This window comes from Phyllostomus discolor, chromosome 7 (assembly GCF_004126475.2).
Source record: "Phyllostomus discolor isolate MPI-MPIP mPhyDis1 chromosome 7, mPhyDis1.pri.v3, whole genome shotgun sequence".
Lineage (NCBI taxonomy): Eukaryota > Metazoa > Chordata > Mammalia > Chiroptera > Phyllostomidae > Phyllostomus > Phyllostomus discolor.
Window position 1 is genome coordinate 88,724,705 of NC_040909.2, and position 21,049 is coordinate 88,745,753.

At 38.1% G+C, this 21,049-nt stretch overlaps 1 protein-coding gene across 1 annotated transcript in view; it reads right to left on the bottom strand.

Moving 5' to 3' along the window:
* Positions 1–5,616: 5,616 nt before the first annotated feature.
* NBN (nibrin) overlaps positions 5,617–21,049 on the bottom strand; it is a 51,484-nt gene continuing 36,051 nt past the window's right edge. Inside the window, 2 exon segments of the mRNA XM_036031109.1 lie at positions 5,617–5,797; positions 13,068–13,117. Of these exon segments, the coding sequence (XP_035887002.1) occupies positions 5,767–5,797; positions 13,068–13,117 (81 nt within the window). The 3' untranslated portion in view covers positions 5,617–5,766.

Sequence of the window (21,049 nt, forward strand, 5' to 3'; positions counted from 1 at the left end):
TCTTCTGAAGAGTCATTTTCCTCATCCTGGTAAATTTCATTGTTCTCAGTCCCATCCACAGCATTGCTAATGATGCATGTTTTAAGCCATTTCACAACCACTTTCTTCTTGACACTGTTCCACGATCTTATGATTCAGTCACAAACCTGAATGATGGATGCTTTCTTGATCCTGCCTGTAGGTGTTATATCATTACCAGCTGATTGCATCCATGACATCTACTCTTTTGTCATTAAGGCCTAAAGGGCTTGTTTACTGACACATCAAGATGTTGCAGTTGGCTGGTTAGCCTACCAGGTATCATAGCAAGTTGGGTTTTCAGGTCTGCTGTGATTATTTTGCACTTTGTGCAACAAGAACTTGGAAGTGATAAAAAACAAGCAATACTGGTTTTTAAAGTAATTCTCCAGATCTTCATGACCAGACTTTGTTAAACCAAATTTTCATGCCTTGTTCATTCATCCATCCTTTTTCATGCACGTGGACAATGACTCTACTTGCAATCTTTTGTTTTGGAAACATTTTCCTTTTAATGATGATCATAGGTGGTAGCTTTGTCCCATCTGCACAACAGACTAGAACCAGTGAAATGTTTTCTTATCACCACTAGTTTTAACAGCAATGGTCTTTGCTCCTTTGATGTCCACAGTTCTGTTAGATGGCACATCAAATGTGAGTGAGACTATACATATTGGCAATTTGGGATAGCTCAAAGTTGTAAGCCTTTGAAGACTGATAAGATTAAGAATGAATAGCAAAACTGGATTCTCACAGGTTGCTAGAAGTTTTGGGGCAAGTTCATTCATGTCCTGGTGCTCAAACTTTCTGTCTTCATAAAGTTAAAGCACCATTTAGGTGTCCCTCAGAAATCATAAATGTTTTTTTCTTGGGCAATCCTTTTACCTTCTCTTTATATCACCTGGTTGAAACAGAGATACCAGTTTGATGCTGCTCCAGAATCCAGGTCTTCACCTCCTGCTCCACCTGCAGTCACTTTGGAGGCTTCCCTCACATTGCCTTCTTCTGTCTTGGCATCTGAAGAAGCTTTTCTTCCTGCTGCCTCCACAATCTGATGATACTCTGATGCAGACACCGGCCCACAGTGTCTGTGTCATTATGGATGAAATGAGACATTCACACGAACTGCTGAGTTCCATGGAAGAAAAGGGATAGCATGGCTTTTCTCTCAAGGGGAGAAAAAGCCTTGGCCTTTGCCATGACTGGCCTTTACTGGTTTCTCAGCACATTACATGATGGTCCTCATTTACTATGCACAGGTTCACTTTAGGTGGTTACCTTTTACAGAAAATAAAGGAGCCAATGCTGCTAATCACATCATAGAAGAGGATATTTGCAAATGAAAAGGCAAAAGTGATTGAACCAGTTTCACTCATCTTTGGAAGGTTAAGCATGGATTTTAGGAAGTTACTTTGCAATAAATGTCCTCAATTCAGGGTGAGGGAGTTTCTTAGCAATAGCAAGACTCAAGCGGCCTAGGCAGCTTGCAGGCCTGATTCCCCACAGCAGAACCTATCCATAGACGTGGGTCCTGTGCATCTCCGAGTGGGAGCTAGGCCCACGCCACGCAGAACGGTTCTCCTACAATACTCCCTGTGAGAGGAGATTCAAAGTGTCCTTGGCAGCTCTGTTGCCATGCTTTTTGGCATATTTAATAACAGCTTAAAGCTTGCAGTGTACACAAACTGTTTCGATATCTTCCAAGGGATTTTCTAAAAATTTATCCTTCCTAAAGTGTATAAAGAGAATATGGTAATAAAGGCAGCATTGCCTTCTTATCAAGTGGATAACAATTGGTATCACCTATCTTATCAAGTGGATAACAGTACATCCTTGATTTTATTTTGTTGAATTGTTGGCTACAACGCCTTTCATTGCAAGTTTGTATTAAGTTCAACAACACCAATTATTGTATTCTAGGGTATTATTTTGCATACAGATGTCGTTACTGCTTTCTAGAGTCACACTAAAAAACATTACACTAATTCTGTATTAGTACATCATGTAATGTGCTGTGTAATGTACTAATTCTGTATTAGTACAGAATTAGTGTAGCATTAATTAGCACTGGGTAGTACTAATACAGAATTAGTACTACCCATGTATAATGCACATCCTTATTTTTCTCTCAGAAATTAGAACAAAAAAGTGCGCAGTATACATGGCAAAATATGCTACCACTGCTATGAACATAGGGGAAGGAAATCTTAACTTTTGCAACAACATGGATAGACCTGGAGATTATTGTGGTAAGTGAAATGAGCTGGTCAGAGAAAAAACAAATGCTGTATCTCACTTATATGTGAAATATAATGAACACAAAAAACTGACAAAACAGAAACAGGCATGGACACATGGAAGACCCACAGATGTCAAAAGGGAGCAAGGGGTGGGGGGGGGGGGTATGGGGACTAGGTGAAAGAAGGTAAAGAGATTAGCCAAGACCATACTATACCTGACACATAGTCACAGACAACCGTCACAGTCACAGATGGCTAGAGGGAAGAGGAGATGGGAGCTGGGGGAGGTGGGCAAAGGGAGAAAAGGAATGGGGTCATCTATAATAGTGTCAACAATAAAATAAAGTTAAAAAAATCCTTTACTGTTTAAAGCAAAGTGATTCTGTTTACTTCAAATAGAGTTTGGCATGGAATGTCTTTAACTTGTTTTTTAATATAGCTTACACATTAATTACCATGATAACTTAAAAGTCCCCATTCAACAATTTTCTACAGCTTCCTCCCTCTCTCCTGAATAAATCCAGACCTCCCAGCCAACTTTTAACTTGGAATTTACTAATAAAACTGACTCTAGAAGTGTGCTCCTAGTTTGTGAGGGTAGCCTGTACAGTGACAAAGATATGTGAGTGGCATTCACTTCCATAGCTCAGAGCAGTAAAATGCCATTCACTATGTCTTCCAAGAAGCAGTGACTCAATACTATTATTTTGCTTATAAACTCACAGTTGACAGACTGACAAAAAGGGTGATAATGTTAAAATTAACAGCAAGTTATATAGGCAACCAACCCCGTTACACTTGAGGGATACTACTGCCTAAGCCTCACCTTGCTTCAGTCTCTTAAGGAATTTGGGTCATTGTTCAAATAAGTAGATGGAGACTCCCAGTAGTGTGACCAACCACAAGGCTTCAGATGTGGAACTAGGACAAAGTCTAGAAAGAAGATATATTCCTGAGTACTGCTATGCTGAGAAAGGGAAGAGGGGGTAGGGACTCCAAAAATGCTTCTAGAGAATGGATGATTGTTAGATACTGGCCCAAGGCCAGGCCACCTTCTCCCTGCTATAAGGAAGCTGAGCTGAGCCCCATTTCCCAAAGCCCCAGGCTAGAAATGGGGATACAGTTCCCATTCATCTAATGATGAAAGGGAGGTGGCAACTTATATCCCTTTATCCTAAAACACTTAAAGGCCTAGAAAAAAGTATGCCCAAGACAGCAGGGGGAAGGTGTACAGCTTCCCAAACAGGGCTGGCTTGAGTTGCACAGGGCAGAGCTAACAGCCTTAGGAAACTGTTCAGCACTGCACAGCCTATGGAAAGCAGTGGGAGACTCCTTCCATCTGTCTAAAAATACTTTCTTATGGTAAATAGCCTTAAATAAATTATAAAGACTCAGACTGTCACTTCCCAGAGAGTAGAAACCACTGCTCAAGAATCCAAAGATTCAGTGTGTGGCGGGCATATTTTGCATATAATAAATATTTAAAAAGTTTCCTAAACAAAACTTGAAGGGCTAATAAAACAAAGAAACAAGAAAAAGTTAAAACATTTAGAAACTATCTCCTAAAAGAAAATGACAGTATGTTTAGAGGGCTGGTCTAATTATCTTAGCCAGATACTTTAAATGTTGTGACTCCCCTTGACACCCAATAGAGGAACACTGCATCTTCCACGAAGACCTAGCCAGGGCTCAAATTACATTATGGGCCATTTTTCATGCTATGCTCTAAAAACCTACACAGGTAGGCTTGTCAGAGTAACAGAACATATTTCCACATCAGGAAGCTTTCAGTGAGTATCAAAGCCTTGTTCTGCTTTCTAAGATATAATGTACCAGTCTTCAGAATGATAAAAAGACTGTACTGTAATTCTAATATTAATTACAGTACATAGTAATGTACAGCTAAGTTGTTACATTACAAAACTTGCAAAAGACATCCATTTTTTTTTTTCTTACCATCTCCTTTAGATAGAGAGAAATCTTGCTATTTGTACTTTACAAATACAAACCTAGGTCTCTCAAACAGAGACACTCAGGTCAGTAAGACAACCATAAAGTCATCCATATTATCTCTAGTTGAGGCAGGATATAGCACAGGAAGAACTCTGAGAAAGTGCTGCTATTGCTGGCCAGTGTCTCTCATCCTGGTTGCCAGGAAACACCTTTTAGCACTTAGGATGGATAGTAAACCAAGGCAGGAGTAGGAGGTAGACATGTCTCACCCATTAACTCAGCAGTCCTGAGCCTGGTCCAATAATATTGCCAGGTGTTCCAACATCACAAGAAACACCTTGTTAGCATGGGAGGAGAGAAGCCCTTCAAATTCTATGTATTGTTTTCCACTATCTGAGAAAGAAAGCTTGAAACTATATACTCATTCCAAGGCCTAGAAGAGTGAAGAGGAGGGACCCATAAAACATCTTTGGTTAACTTCCTACCTCTGGTCACTGTTTTATAAAGGAGTTCCTAATGCTTGCAGAAAGATCCCATACATAACTTTGAGTAACTGCCCCGGCTTAATTAACTGCCTCCTGTCACTTGCCTATTTTACAACATGACCAAATGCAGTCTGGAGTAAGATAAGGATTCACACTAACAGACCTCCTACACATACCTAAGTTTGGGTAATCAAGTGCTCCTGGAAAAGCTGACACCACCCTTACCTGTCAATCAATATGTAACTTCTTCACCTCCATCCCACCAACTATATAAGTTCCTGATACCTTGCCATGGTCTGACCCTATGCCTTTCACCCTCACTGTAGCAAGAACGTTTGTTTCTCTTCCATGAGAATATATCACTAATAAACTCTGCCTGCATGCTAATAGACATGCTGATCTATAATTCTTTACTACATTGCCAAGAACCAGGTTTCTCCTGTAACAGTTTCCAGTACCAGAATATGTGGTGACATCTTCACCACTGAAATCTATTTCATTTGGGTCACTTCAGGTCAGGGAAGACTACTTGCATAATGGAAAGATACAAAATTAAAAGAAAAAAATATCTTCCAATCAATGCAATGAAAAACGAGTAAGGTGCAGAAATCTGTGTATGTTATGCTACCATTTTGTAGGAAATTATTGAAAGATGAGAGTCACAGAAATTTGAATAAGCATTGAAAATCTTTGGAAAGATTCGTAAAATGAGTACCATGGATATTTTCCTGAAGAGAGGAGCCAACAGCTAAGACACTGATGGAAAGGAGACTTTTCAATCCTTACCCTTTTATGCTTTTAGACTATATTAACTACTCACGAATAAATAAAAACAAATTTAAAAATACAAAAATTACCACAGAGGTAAGGTGACAAAGGCTGAAAACAACAAACCATACTACTTGTCACACACAAAGAAATGGAGTTTTGTGCATTTTATTAACAAATTCAGGCCACAGGATCTTTGTAACTTAAATCCTTTGTATGTACTATGTGCATGTATCCCAGAGAAAACAGGATGCAATGCTTGAAAGGAAAGTTTTTCCACAGCTTCTTTATAAAATCCTTAGTTATCGTCTCCTTTTTACATTAGGATTGTATCTGCAAAGAAAGAAATGGATTAAATAATATCTAGGTAAACAATGGCATTTTTTCACTTTTAAAGTTAAAGGGCCTTTAGCAAAAAAGAAAATGAACTCATGGATATGGACAACAGTGGTTGGTGATTGCTGGGAGAAGGAAGGTATAAAGGGACTAAATAGTAATGGGCAAATACAATAAAGTTTAAATAAAGAAATAAAGTTAAAGGGCTTTCAAAGTATAGTCACGTTAGCAAACAGAATTGAGAATGCCAATTTTGTCCTTAGCATCAGATATTAAACACTGACATGTTTACTTTCATCTATCGCTTGATGTTACTTTGATATTTTTAGAAAATAAAGCATGAACAAAAAATCTATAAAAGCATGAAAATAATAATAAAAACAACTGTTTAAAATTTTTTTTTAAACAAGTCTTTTTTTTTTTTTTTAAGATTTTATTTATTTATTTTTAGAGAGGGAAGGGAGAGAGATAGAGAGAGAGAGACACATCAATGTGCGGTTGCTGGGGGTTATGGCCTGCAACCCAGGCATGTACCCTGGCTGGGAATCGAACCTGGGACACTTTGGTTCCCAGCCCGTTCTCCATCCACTGAGCTACACCAGCCAGGGCTACAACCGTTTAAAATTAAATATGTTTATACTTCTTCCAGCATGGATTCAAACATTTCTCTGCTCTCCTCCCCTGCAAATGAAAGTATATCACTTGCACAAAAGAGCAATAATGAAACTAAAATATAATTATTTCCCAAACATTCTCCTATAGCAATTAAACAAATGTAGTTGGGCAACCAGATTGTCTCATTTGAATACTTATAAAAAAATCAGCACTATATGTCAATGTTTTGACCGTTGGTTTATATTGTCAACAATCAAATTAAAGAATCAAATTGGCTGCAAAAGACTCAAAAACCAATTACACTCTTCATTTTGCCTTTAAGTAAGTTTGCAAAAATGTTATTATCCCCTAACCAGTATCTATCTATAATAGAGTATTTTTATGAGTATTTGAGAGTGAATAATTTTATAAGGTTTGTTGGGCCTGCAACAATGCTGAAAATATGTAAAATCAGAATTAAATTATAATCACCCATTATAACTCTGCTACCACAAGAACCTGCTTTGAAACTCTAATCCTGCCTCTTGTATCTATGCACATGAAATTAAAACTCAACACATGGTGTGGTATTTTACTTGTTTTAATTCAAAACCCATTCATTCATAATTCTAACTAGAGTTGAAAATGTCAGAAAAACATTTTTTAAATTGTTGTTCAAGTACAGTTTCCTGTCTCTTACTCCCATACCAGCCATACCCCCCAGCCCTTCCCACCTCCCTCCTATTTCCACACCCCCTAGTTTTTGTCCATGTGCCCATTATACTTACTTGTTCCTGTAAACCCTTCCCCTTTTTCCCCTGAAATTCCCTCCCCTTTCCCTTCTGGTCACTGTCAGCCTGTTCTCTATTTCAATGTCTTTGGTTATAGTTTGCTTGCTTGTTTGTTTTTTCACTAGATAACAGTTAAAGGTCAGATCATATGGTATTTGTGTCTCACCACCTGGCTTATTTCACTTAGCATGATGCTCCTCAGTTCAATCCATGCTGCCACAAAGGGTAGGAGCTCCTTCTTTCTTTCTGCTGCATAGAATTCCATTGTGTAAATGTACCAGAGTTTTTGATCCATTCATCTACTGTTGAGCACTGAGGTTGCTTTCAGCACCTGGCTATTGTAAATTGTGCTGCTATGAACATTGGGGTGCATAGGTTCTTTTAGATTGGTGTTTCAGGGTTCTTAGCATATAATCCTACCAGTGGAATTGCAGTTCCATTTTTAGTTTTCTTAGAAAATTACATACTGTTTTCCATAGTGGTTGTACCAATCTGCAATGCCACCAACAGTGCACTAGGGTCCCCTTTTCTCCACAACCTCTCCAACACTTGTTGTTTGTGGCTTTGTGATGGACATTGTGACTGGTGTGAAATGGTATCTCAATGTGGCTTTAATTTGCATCTCTCTGATTGTTAGTGACACTGAGCATCTTTTCATGTCTCTGGATCCTCTGTATGTCCTCCATGGAGAAGTGTCTGTTCAAGTCCTTTGCCCATTTTTTAAATTGGGTTGCTTGTCTTCTTAAGAGTAGAGTTGTGTAAGTTCTTTATATATTTTGGAAATTAAACCCTTATCTGCAGTCTCGCTGGCAAATATGTTTTCCCATACAGTTGGTTCTCTTTCTATTTTAATACTGTTTTCTTTAGCGGTGCAGAAGCTTTTTATTTTGATAAGATTCCATTTGTTTGTTTATTCTTTCCTTTATTTCCCTTGCTCTAGGGGACATGTCAGTAAAATGTTTCTGTATGAAATATCTGAGATTTTCCTGCCTATGTTCTCCTCTAGGACTTTTATGGTGTCATGACTTATATTTAACTCTTTTATCCACCTTCAATTTATTTTTGTCTATGGTATAAATTGGTGCTCAAGTTTCATTTTTTTGCATGTAGCTGTCCAGCTCTCCTAACACCATTTGTCGAAGAAGCTAGTTTTACTCCATTTTATGTTGCTGCCCCCTTTGTTGAATATTAATTGACCGTAGAGACTTGGGTTTATTACTGGGCTCTCTGTTCTGTTCCACTGGTCGATGTGCCTGTTTTTATGCCACTACCAGGCTGTTTTGATTAAACTTGTAATACAGTTTGGTATCAGATGTTGTGATCTCTCCTACTCTGCTTTTCTTTCTCAAAATTGCAGCAGCTATACAGGTTGTTTACAGTTCCATATACATTTTTGAAGTGTTTGTTCTATGTCTGTGAAATATGCCATTGTACTTTAATATGGATTGCACTGAATTTGTATATTGCTTTGGGTAGTATGGACATTTTGATGATGTTAATTCTTCTAATCCGTGAACATTGTACATGATTCCATTTGTTTGTGTCTTCCTTGATTTCTTTCTTCAGTGTTGTGTAGTTTTTAGAGTACAGGTTTTTACCTCCTTGGTTAGGTATTTTATTTTTCTTGTTGCTATATCAAATGGGATTTTTTCTTGATTTCTGCTTCTGATGTTTCATTGATGGAATACAAAAATGCCTTTGATTTCTGGATACTGACTTTGTATCCCACTGTTTTGCCAAATTCACTTATTAAGTCGAACAGTTTTCTTGGCTGAGTCTATAGGATTTTCTATGTAAACTATCATGTCATCTGCAAACAATGATAGTTTGTTTCCTCTTTTCCAGTTTGGATGCCTTTTATTTCCTTTTCTTCTCTGATCACTGTGGCCAAAACTTCCAATACTGTGCTGAACAGAAGTGGGCAAAGTGGACAACCAACCTGGTCTTGTTCCTGATCTTAGTTGGAAGGCTCTAAGTTTTTGTCCAGTGAGTATAATGTTGACTGTAGGTCTCTCACATATGGCCTTTATTATGTTGAGGAATGCTCCCTCTATTCCCACTTTGCTGAGTGTTTTTATCATAAATGGGTGCTGTACCTTATCAAATGCTTTTTCTGCATCTATTGATATGATCATGTGATTTTCATCTTTGCTTTTGTTTATGTGTTATATTACATTTACTGATTTGCAAATATTGAACCATCCTTGAATCCCTGGGATGCATCCCACTTGGTCATGGTGTATGATCTCTTTAATGTATTCTTGGGTGAGGTTTGCCAATATTTTGTTGAGGATTTTAGCATCTATGATCATCAGCAATACTGGCCTGAAGTTTTCTTTCTTTGTTGTGTCTTTATCTGGATTTGGGATTAGGAAGATGCAGGCTTCATAAAAACAGTTTGGGAGTCTTCTATCGTTTTGGATTTTTTTTTTTTGAATTATCTGTAAGGACAGGGGTTACCTGTTCCTTAAATGCTTTGCCAAATTCTCCTGTAAAACCATCAGGTACAGGGCTTTTGTGTGTAGGGAATTTTTTTGATTACTGCTTCAATTTCGTCTGCTGTTATTGGTCTGTTCAGGCTTTCTGCTTCTTCTTCACTGAATTTTGGAAGATTATATTTTTCTAGAAATTTTTCCATTTTCACCTAGGTTTTCAAATTTCTTGGCATACAATTCTTCATAGTAATTTCTTAAAATCCTTTGTATTTCTGTGGTGTCAGCTGTAATCTCTCCTCTTTCATTTCTGATTGTGTTTTATTTGAGTCCTCTCTTTTTCTTGATGAGCCTGCTTAAAGGCTTGTCAATTTTGTTTATCTTTCAAAGAACCAGATCTTGAATTCATTGATCCTTAAAATTGTGCTTTTAGTTTCTATGTCATTTTATTCTGCTCTGATCTTGGTATTTCCTTCCTTCTGCTTGCTCTGGGCTGTCTTTGCTGTTGTTCCTCGAGTTCTTGTAGGTATAGGGTTGGGATGTTTGTTTAAAATGTTTCTATCTTTTTTAGGTAGGCCTGTATTGCTATGAACTTCCCTCTCAGGACTGCCTTTGGTGTGTCCCACAAGTTTTGGGTTGTTGTGAGTTCATTTTCATCTGTTTCCAGGAATTTTTTAATTTCTTCCCTAATTTCATTCTTGACCCATTCATTGTTTAATAGCATGCTATTCAATCTCCATGACTTTGAGTGTTTTGGGTTTGTTTCCCCTTGGGGTTGGTTTCTAGTTTCAGTCCCTTGTGGTCAGAGAAAATGCTTGATATGACTTCAATTTTTTTGAATTTGTTCAAGCTTGTTTTGTGTCCTATCATATGGTCTGTCTTTGAAAATGTTCTATGTGCATTCAAAAAGAATGTGTATTTAGCTTCTTTGGGATGAAGAGCTCTATATATGTATATCAGTTAAGTCCGTTTCACCTAGGGCATTGTTGAATGCCACATTATCTTTGTTGGTATTTTTTTGGAAGAGCTGTCCATTTTTGACAGTGGGGTATTAAAATCCCCTACTATAATTATGTTTCTGTCAATATCTTCCTTCAAGTCCTCTAAGATTTTCTTTATGTATTTGGGTGCTTCTATGTCGGGTGCATATACAGTTACAATGTTTATGTCTTCTTGGTGGATTCTTCCCTTGAATATTATGAAGTGACCTCTGGGTCTCTTTTTATGGCCTTTTTGTGTAGTCTATTTCGTCTGATATGAGTATTGCTGCGCCGGCTTTTTTTTTCCTGTCCATTTCCTTGGAAAATCTGTTTCCAGCCCTTCACTTTCAGTCTGTGTAGGCCTTTTGTCCTGAGGTGGGTCTCTTGTAGGCAGCATATGTGTGGGTCATGGTTTCTTATGCATTCAGCTATTCTATGTCTTTTGATTGGAGTATTTACTCCATTTACGTTTAATGTTATTATTGATAGGTACTAATTCATTGCCATTTTCATATATGTGTTCCTCTATCTCTCTCTCCTTTCCCTTCCTTTCCTTAAAGCAGTCCCTTTAGCATGTCTTGCAGAGCTAGTCTGGTGGAGGTGTATTCTTTTAGACTTCTTTGGTTTGGGAAGCTCCTTGTTTGGCCTACTGTCTTGATTGTGAGCCTTGTTGGATAAAGTAGCCTTGGTTGCAGGCCTCTCGTTCTCATTACTTGGAACATTTCTTGCCATTCTCTTCTGGTTTGGGGCATCTCCATTGAGAAGTCAGCTGCTAATCTTATCAGGACTCCCTTGTATGTTACTTCCTGTTTCTCCCTTGCTGCCTTTAAGATTCTCTCTTTGTCTTGGAATTTTGCCAGTTTAATTATGATGTGTCTTGAAGTGGGCCTCTTTGGGTTCCTCTTGATTGGGACTTCCTATATTTCCTAGATTTGTGTGACTTTTTCTCTCATTAAATTAGGGAAGTTTTCCATCATTACTTTTTCAAATGGGGTTTCTATCCCTTGCTCTTCTTCTTCTTCTCCTTCTGGTATAGCTATTATATGGATATTATTATGTTTCATATTGTCTTGCATTTCCCTTAATCCCTCTTCATTCTTTCTGAACCTTTTTTTGTTCATTTTGGGTGCTTTTTTTTTATACTTTGTCCTCCAGCTCCCTGATCCAATTGGCTTCATTGATCCTGCTTTTGATTCCTTCTACTGTGTTCTTCAGTTCAGAAATTGTATTCTTCATTTCCTCTTGGCCCTTGTTGATAGTTTCTATTTCCTTTTTCATGTTGATATAGTTTGCAGTGAGTTCATTGTAGTTTCCCTGCAGTTTCTGGTAATTCATTGTGAGTTGATTGAGCTTCCTGATAATCATTGCTCTGAACTCAGTATCTGATAGTTGAGTTGCCCCTATTTCATTTAGCATTCTTCCTAAGGCTTCCTCCTTTCCCTTCATTTGGGGATTGTTTCTTTGTCTTTCCATTGTTTGTGTGACTCTTCTTGTTAACCTCAGCTTCCTAAATTGATCTCTTCTGTCTCCCTGGTTTTATGGTGTGAACTTCTATAGTAGAATACCTGTGCGATTCAGTGGTGCAGTCTCCTTAATCACCAGGGCTCACTGGTCTGGGCTGTCATTTAAGTTGGCTCTGTGTTTGTCTTTGGGTTTTGATTGTTGTTGGGTCTTTCTTTGGTGGTTCCTTACCACCAGCTGGTTAACTGAGGGTCACTCTGTTCATCACCTCTTGTATTTTGTTGTGCTGGTGAGGACCGGTTGTATTGAAGCTGGTTCTTCCTTGTGTACAAGGTTTTGCGGATTCTCTCTTGCTCTTGTTCAGCTGTTTGTACTGGGTAGTTTCTCCACTATTTAGTTGTATTTCTAGATAGGTCCTGGATGGAGGTTTGTGTGGTTTCCATTCCCTCCTTCACTTTCTTCTGTTGTTATCTGTTGGTGGTTCCTTTGTTGTTGGGTTTCCTCTTCCACTGGGTATCCTGGTGTTCACGACTTCCACCTACTCGTCTGTTTTTTCAGTGTCTGCTACAATTTTTGGTCTCTTATTTTCATGTATGCTGGGGTACTGTTGGCTGTTTGCTCTCTTCCTCCGCAAATTGGCTAGGGTTTTCTCCCATGTGTAGGGGAAATTGGAATCTGCTCCCTCCTACCTCACCGCCATCTTGCTCCCATCAAAATATCACAAATTTACCAGCCAAATTCACCTGGCTCAGGAATGTTTGTTACCTGAATGCCCCATACAAATTTTACTGAATGAACCCCAAACTTCAAAGGTATATCCAGTAAACCCAACAAAGAGGTGCTCAAATAGTAAAAAGAAATACATATGTTAAAAACAGAACATTCTTTAGGTGAAGGGACTAAGTATTTTTAAGAACAGAAGAAAAAGAAGTATTTAATCTATATGAACAGAAGTGAATTATATATCTATCTCTCTAAAATTCATGAGAAAGATAAAATTCAACCTTACCTAAAGAGATCATCAGCAAGAGACTCTTCTTTTGCATGTTGATTTTGCACCTATGAAAATTAACATACCTTCAAACATTTACTCAATGATGCATGCATAGTTAATGAATTGCTGTAATAGGAGGCCAGGTACCTTTGGGATTTCCACATCCAAGAGGGCTCCAAGTCTAGAGTCTTGGCTTTACATTTGTCTCAGTCAATAGATCTTTCCATTTTTGCTTCATGCCACGATTACTGCAAAGTCCTCTAACTAAACAACCATCACCAACCAATCTCCTCACAAAGGCAACCGATGTATATACAGCTAGCCTCTGAATTTTTAAACATTTTTTCCAACAGAACCCTTTTACTTAATGAAACCTCTATGTTTTGGGGTCATACTACCGACGAAGGAGCTGAATGGGCAATACTTACCCCACCTTCAACCAGAGCAGCTCTTCAGGTGAAGTGGTTCTCCTTCCTCACCATCCCAAATCAGGGTCCAGAAGCTATTGCTGAATTACCTCACCCACAAAGCAATTTCAAACTCAGACTCGCCAAACTACTAAAGCACATTCTAGGGTTAGGACTGGAAAAACCCTGTACTGATGTCATTTCCTTAAAGTCCAGCTATGACCCTATTTGGTGCCAACCAAAACCCTTTAATGACTTCTTTCACTGACCAAAGAAAACACAAACTCTCCATAGTCTGGCTCTTTCCTACTTCTTTCTTTCCTTTTTATTGAATTTACTGGGGTGACACTGGTTAACAAAATTATATAGGCTTCAGGTGCACAATTCTACAACATATCACCTGTACACTGTATTCACCACCCCAAGTCAAGTCTTTGTGCAACACCATTTCATGAACCATCAACCATGTATGCCAATCAAAACTGAATCACAAAAAAAAGACAAAACAAACAAAAAACCAGACTCACCACCTAATAATCTGTGACTTAATCTGCTTTTCTTCATGTTCCTCCCTCTGCCTCCAAAATTACTTCTTACTCTTCCCATATTTACCACGTTTCAAAGTTCATTCATTCAATATACATGTCCTTCACCTCTTCATGACTTTGTGCTCCTCTTCATTTAAAAGTAACATCTACTGTGAGGATCTCCAATGGAATGTTAGCTGCACTGCTCCTAGATGCTCATCAATCTACACACATCCTCTCCAAAGACAAGAAGTTCCTTAAATGCAGATACTGTTTACTATTATTAAGAGTTTTACATTTGTAGATTTCCAGATACTATCTTAAAAATCTTTTAAAAAGTTCTCATTTCCTCTTCATATAACTTCATTACTATTTTTATACTATTATCTACATTTTAGACAATAAGGGAAAATAAATTATCAAAGGGCTGTCATCTGGAAGAGCTGGGACTTGACCAGGTCTAAAAAACACGAGTACCACCTCTCAACCAGGGTCTTATGTTGCTGCTGTCTTTGCAAAGGGCCTGCAGGATGACTTGTAGGGATTCAAACTTACAGAGTTATTTTCCATTCACACGCTGAAATGTTAAATGAAATTACACCATTTCTTTTCACATTTTCTCACAAGTATAGCAGAACACATATGGAAAAACACATGATATTCACAAATCATCTGTCAAGAAAGATGCTGTTATTATGATGCTAAATATTCTTACAGCTTTCCTAGTGGGAGATAATAATTTTAAAGTTACAATATAGTAAAGAAAAATCAGATAAGAAAAATCAGCTGCATTTTATATATTTTAGTAAAAACATTAAGTTAAATAGTATTAAGAAATAGAAATCCTTCTATTACTGGGTTTGGGAGAAATATATCTCACAGTCTTTCAAAATTCAAATTAGTTTGGATAGAGTTCAAAGAATTATCATGTTTAGTGCACAAAATGAAATATACTAAATTCAAGAAAATTTCAGGAACCGAATCACAAGTGGCCTGCCGCAGTAAAGAAAGAAGGGCTGAAAAGAACAAGAGGCAGGGAATATAGAAGAGTAGCTGAGCAAGCCCAATGAGATAAGACATTACATATAGAAGGTGTAGCCACATAAGAGAAAAAAGTCAAGTCTATTATCTTAGAGTAAATCCTCCTAGCACACTCAGAACTGCTCTAGCAAAAACTAGGACAGGTTTGGTGAAATAAATATAGAACACAGGCTGTTCTTCCAATTCTAAAGAAATAAACAGAAAATAGGAAAAAGTCAGCAGTTATACTATCATTCTTCCAACAGTCACAATTAATCAGGAGAAGCAAACCCCATGCACAGACTTCACAAAGGTGGCCACGCAGAAAACCAAAAAACTAATGGAATAGACTCCAGACATTAACTCATCTCATTCAAAGGTGCTATGGAACCAACTAAACCCGAGAATTCTTACTAATACCCCAAATTTGGAAAAAAGTCACCTGGGCAGGAAAGAGGGAAGGACTGCAGGTGGGCTGGGGGATGGATACATGGCGGGAGGCCAGTCAGTGGGACCAACACTAAGCAACATCCCTGACACATTATCAAACAACCCGAGAGCCAAGTAACTCTCCTTTAGGACACGATGCCCTTCTGCCTGCTAGGTACAGTCTACATTACAAACTTAGGATGAATGCCCACAATTCCAGCTGAGCCTTCCTTGTCCTAGACTTCAGGCCACAGAGACAAGACAGGACCCAGAAAGGGCCTCAGACCAAGCAGTTGCTGCACAAATGCATGGTGGACCCACCAGATAATTTTATTCTTCATGAGCAAGCTACAGGTTGGAGTTATTCCAACTACATTCAATTTTCACCTTACAAACAGGCTTTAGAATGTAATCCCTGAATAAAATGGCATACAACACTTCACATAGCAAATAAATTTCTGGACAGGTCACTTTAAACAGCTGCAAGACAAAAGAAAACAGTGAAGCCACTCGGCATACCAGAGAGGGAAAAAGGAGATTAGAACAGAACTTGAGAGAGGAGAACCTAGTCTGCTACAAACACTAATTCAAGGATAAAAAATAAACAAATGAATAAGAACATAAAAGCAGTAAAATAAGAAAAGTCAGATGATTAAAAAACCACACTGAAATGAAAAGGAAACAAATGCTACATAAACACATTTCAGAATTAAATAAACTGGAAAGAGCTAACACTGACTGTTTCTGCTGTTATAAATGTTTTATACATAACTTATTTAATCTTCATAGAAAATCTATGGAGCAGAAGTGCTATGAAATGGAAGCATGAATAAGTAATTTTCCCAAGGTCACAAGCTCACATAGCTGCTGGCGAGGAACAGCACAGACACAACTCTGAATTTCTGACACAGTGAAAGAGCTTAGAAAACTCACAATGAATGGAGAAGAAATAAATCTGGAGAGCCAACATGCTAATAAAAGGGTTGTTGGGTCTTACACGTTGAGAACTCGGCAAATACAAAAATGTTTTTAAAGATGTAGCAAAAAAGTTCCTTGAAATAAAAAAGACTGCATCAGACTTCTGGCCAAGAAGGAGGCAGAGGTAGATACACTTTGCCTCTTCACACAACCAAAAGAAGGACAACACAAAATTTAAAATTAAAAAATAACCAGAAATGCCAAAAAACTGAACTGTATGGAAGTCTAACAACCAAGGAATTAAAGAAGAAACATTCATCCACACTGGTAGGAGGGGCGGAGATGGGCAGTCAGGGTGGAGAGGACTCCCATTAGGAGGTGCCTGGAGAACCAGGGTAAGCAAGGCAGCAGTTGGTGGACCGAATGAGGCGGCTGGCAGAGCAAGAAATCCCATATTTGCATGTGGATAAACCAGGAGGAACAACTGGGGAGGTTAGACAGGTTGCATAACCCAGGGTTCCAGCTCAGGGAAATAAAGGCTCAAACCTCTGACTGAAAAAACCTGTGAGGGTTGCAGGGGTGGGAGAAACTCCTAGCCTCACAGGAGAGTTCGTTGGAGAGACCCACAGGGTCCTAGAACATACACAAAGCCAGCCACTTGGGAATCAGCAACAGAAGGGCCCAATTTGCTTGTGGGTAGCAGAGGAAGAGACTGAAAGCCAGCCAAGAGCTAAGCAAGAAGTACTGTTCTCTCTCTGACCCCTCCACAACATACAGTGCTACAACAAGTGATGTGGGTTGCCCTGCCCTGGTGAATACCTAAGGCTCTTCCCTTTACTACATAACATGCACACCCAGACAAAGAAATACAGCCCAAGCGAAAGAATATATCAAAGCTCAAAAATAATACAACTAGGTGATGAAGAAATAGCCAACATACCAGATGCAGAGTTCAAAACACTGGTAATCAGGATGCTCACAGAAATGGTTGACTATGGTCATAAAATAGAGGAAAAAGTGAAGGCTATGCAAAGTGAAATTAAAAAAAATGTACAGGGAACCAACAGTGAAGGGAAGGAAACCAGGACTTGAATCAATGGTTTGGACCAGAAGGAAGAAATAAACATTCAACCAGAACAGAATGAAGAAACAAGAATTCAAAAAAAAAAAATGAGGAAAGGCTTAGGAACCCCCAGGACAACTTTAAACATTCCAATATCCAAATCATAGGAGTGCCAGAAGGAGAAGAGGAAGAGCAAGAAATTGAAAACTTACTTGAAAACATAATGAGGGAGAACTTCCCTAATCTGGCAAAGGAAACAGACTTCTAAGAAGTCCAGGAAATTCAGAGAGTCCCAAAAGAAGTTGGACCCAAGGAAGCCCACACCAAGGCACATCATAATTAGATGAGCCAAGATTAAAGAGAAGGAGAGAATCTTAACAGCAGCAAGAGAAAAGGAGACAGTTACCTACAAAGGAGTGCCCATAAACTATCAGCTAGCTGATTTGTCAAAAAAAAATCTTGCATGCAAGAAGGGGCTGGAAAGAAGTATTCAAACTCATGAAAGGCCTGAAATGAAATCATATAAGATTACTCTATCCAGCAAAGCTATCATTTAGAATGGAAGGGCAGATACAGTGCTTCCCAGATAAGGTCAAGTTAAAGGAGTTCATCATCACCAAACCCTTATTATATGAAATGTTAAAGGGGCTTATCTAAGAAAGAGAAGATAAAAAATATGAATAGTAAAATGACAACTCACAACTATCCACAACCGAACCTAAAAAAAAAACAGAAATGAACTAAGCAAACCACTAGAACAGTAACAGATCAACAGAAATATAAATCACATGGAGGGTTATCAGCGGGGAAGGGGTAGGGAGGGAATGGCGCAAGAGGTACAGAGAATAAGAAGCATAAATGATAGGTACAAAATAGACAGGGGAGGTTAAAAATAGTATGGGAAATGGATAAGACAAAGAACTTTTATGTTTGAACTACAGACATGAGCTAAGGTTGGGGAATGATGGTGGGAAGGGGATATAGAGTGGAGGGGAATAAAGAGGAGAAAAAGATGGGACAACTGTAATAATATAATCAATAAAATATATTTAAAAAAAGACTGAATCAGTAGATCAAAATGCAGTGCTGAATTCCAAGGAAGTGAAGGAAGGAGTAGCACTGACATGTGCTCTGTTACTGACCTGGGCATAAAAAGAATATTGCAAGTATGTGAGTCACCTAAAAAGATGGGGAAACAGGTAGAGGAAGTACAAATAATTTTCTCAATCTTCACAGCAGGAAGCCAACAAACAGTTTCTAAATTCAGAATATGCAGTCTGATACAAACCACCCTAGGAAGGAGTAGGGCCACAAAGGCAGCAGGGCTTCCATTTTCACTTCCTCCTGCCACTCCGTTCACCCCCACCACTCTCTCCTCTGTTAGTCCCTCAATAAAGAGATGTCTGCACATTATCGACTTAATCATAAAATGGGGGGTTTGGAGGTGTAAGATTTTAGCTTCTTCATTCTTTTGTGTACTAACATGATTCATTGAAATGCACATTTATAAAATAATAAAGCCAATTATTCTTTTAAAAAAAAAGATGTGATTCTATCCTTCCTTTTTTGACAGTAAATATCCTGAGTGACGTTCCTAGCATTTTTTTATTATAAAAGCATTTTAAAAACAATTTGCTGAAGACTACATTAAGTCTACAATACAGCAAAATACAAATCCTGAAAGGTTACTTAGCACAGCCAGCTTCTGCCAAGCACTGTGGTATCTGCAAACTTTAAAAAAACCAAAGCTCTGCTCTGTTGTCTGTATAGGAATGAGTGACATGAAAGAAAATCCAGACAGGGAATCTAATAAAAGACATCAGCACTAAAGGGTGAAAGAGGGATAAACTCTGCATCACAAAAGGCAAAAAACACTGGCCTATCCTGAACCCTGGCACAGGGTAAAGGGGGGGAGGGGCGTGGAATCTCACGTAGTTTATAAACACTAGCCGGCCCTGACTCAAGCTTCTAGTTCAAATACAGATTATCTACCTGGGTGATCCAAAAAAGTTACAGGAGAGATTAATGTGGTCTCATATTGGTAGAACAAGACTGGCAAGACACAAACACATCTTCTCTGGAGGAAAGAAGCCTGAACTTGGACACAAGGAATTCCCACAGATCAAGTTCCAAGAAAAATGAGTGTACACTCAAACATCACAAAAAATATAGTGGGAAACAAGGCACCATGGGAGAGAACTAGCAGAAACAGAAGACAAACACTTTAGGTACTGGTATCATCAGGCAAAGAATACAAAATACAGGAGCTTAAAAACAGTAGCAGGGAACAAAAAGATTTAGCAATGAATGGAACAGATTCCCAGAAATGAAAAAATATAAATGTTAAATGAAAACATGGCAAATGGATGAAGGTAAATACTATACTGTAAGACAATGTGAAGAAATTACCAAGAAAAAAAGTAAATATGCAACATCACAAAAGTCTAAAGAAATTTCAAATATCAAAATCATGCTGCTGGTCCTACTTATAGGGTTTAAAACAATATGAATTGATTATACAAGTATAAAGTACATAGAAAAACATGTATTTGATCAGGAATCTGTATGCTTGCATTAAGCATATAAATATGAGCAAGGTGATAAAATGATTGGGATTTGCTTGAAAATACTCCAGAAAGAAAAGAAGTTTGATTGCAGATTATTCATATTCGTTCTTTGTCTAGTTCTCTCCCCTTTTCTCCACCACTGTCCTCCTCCCCTCCCCTCTGGTCACTTTCAGTCTTCATGTTTCCATGACTGTGGTTCTACTTTGTTTGTTAGTTTATTTTGCTTATTAGATTCTGTGGGAATTGACTGTGAGAGTGGTGGTATGGGATGGGTGGAGGAGGGCAAAGGTGATAAATTGAGGCAACTATAATAGGATAACAATAAAAATGATTAAAACAATAAAAAATAAAAAATAAAGAAGTTTGGAAAGGGAGTATATAAAGCAAGACCAGCACATTGCTAATGTTGAAGCTCTGTGCTGGGCGGGGTGTTTTACTATTATCTTTGCTTGGTGTGTATTCTGAAAACTTCGTAACAAAATGTTTAAGAACTTAAACTAAATATTACAAATCACCACTCCTCAGCTATTAATATTATCTAAGGATTTATTTTACCTTTTCACAAGTTAGAAATGAGTCTTTGGAGAAAAATGAGATAGATAACAACTGCCCATGAAAGAAGGCATTAAGGCAAGTTCCCCTCAGCAAGCAGCTCTCAGCAGTATAACTGACTTTAAAGCCCTCCCTATCTTCAAGATGCTGTGCTCATGTATCATTAAACCAAAGTGTATAAGGGTAACAACAGAGAATGAAATCAGACCCATCTTAACACTAAATGTAAAAATAATCTCAAAATGGATCAAGGATCTAAATGTAAGAGCTAAAACTAAAAAAACTCTTAGAAGAAAACACAGGAGGAAAGCTTCCTGACATTGGATTTGGCAATGACTGCTTGAATATAACACCAAAAACACAGGTAACAAAATGAAAAAAACCCAGATAAATTGGGCTATATCAAAATTTAAGACTTCTGTGTACCAAAGAACACAATGAAAGAGAAAAAGCAATCCAGAGATAGGAAGAAAGTATCTGCAAGTCACATATCTGAAAAGGGGTGAATACACAG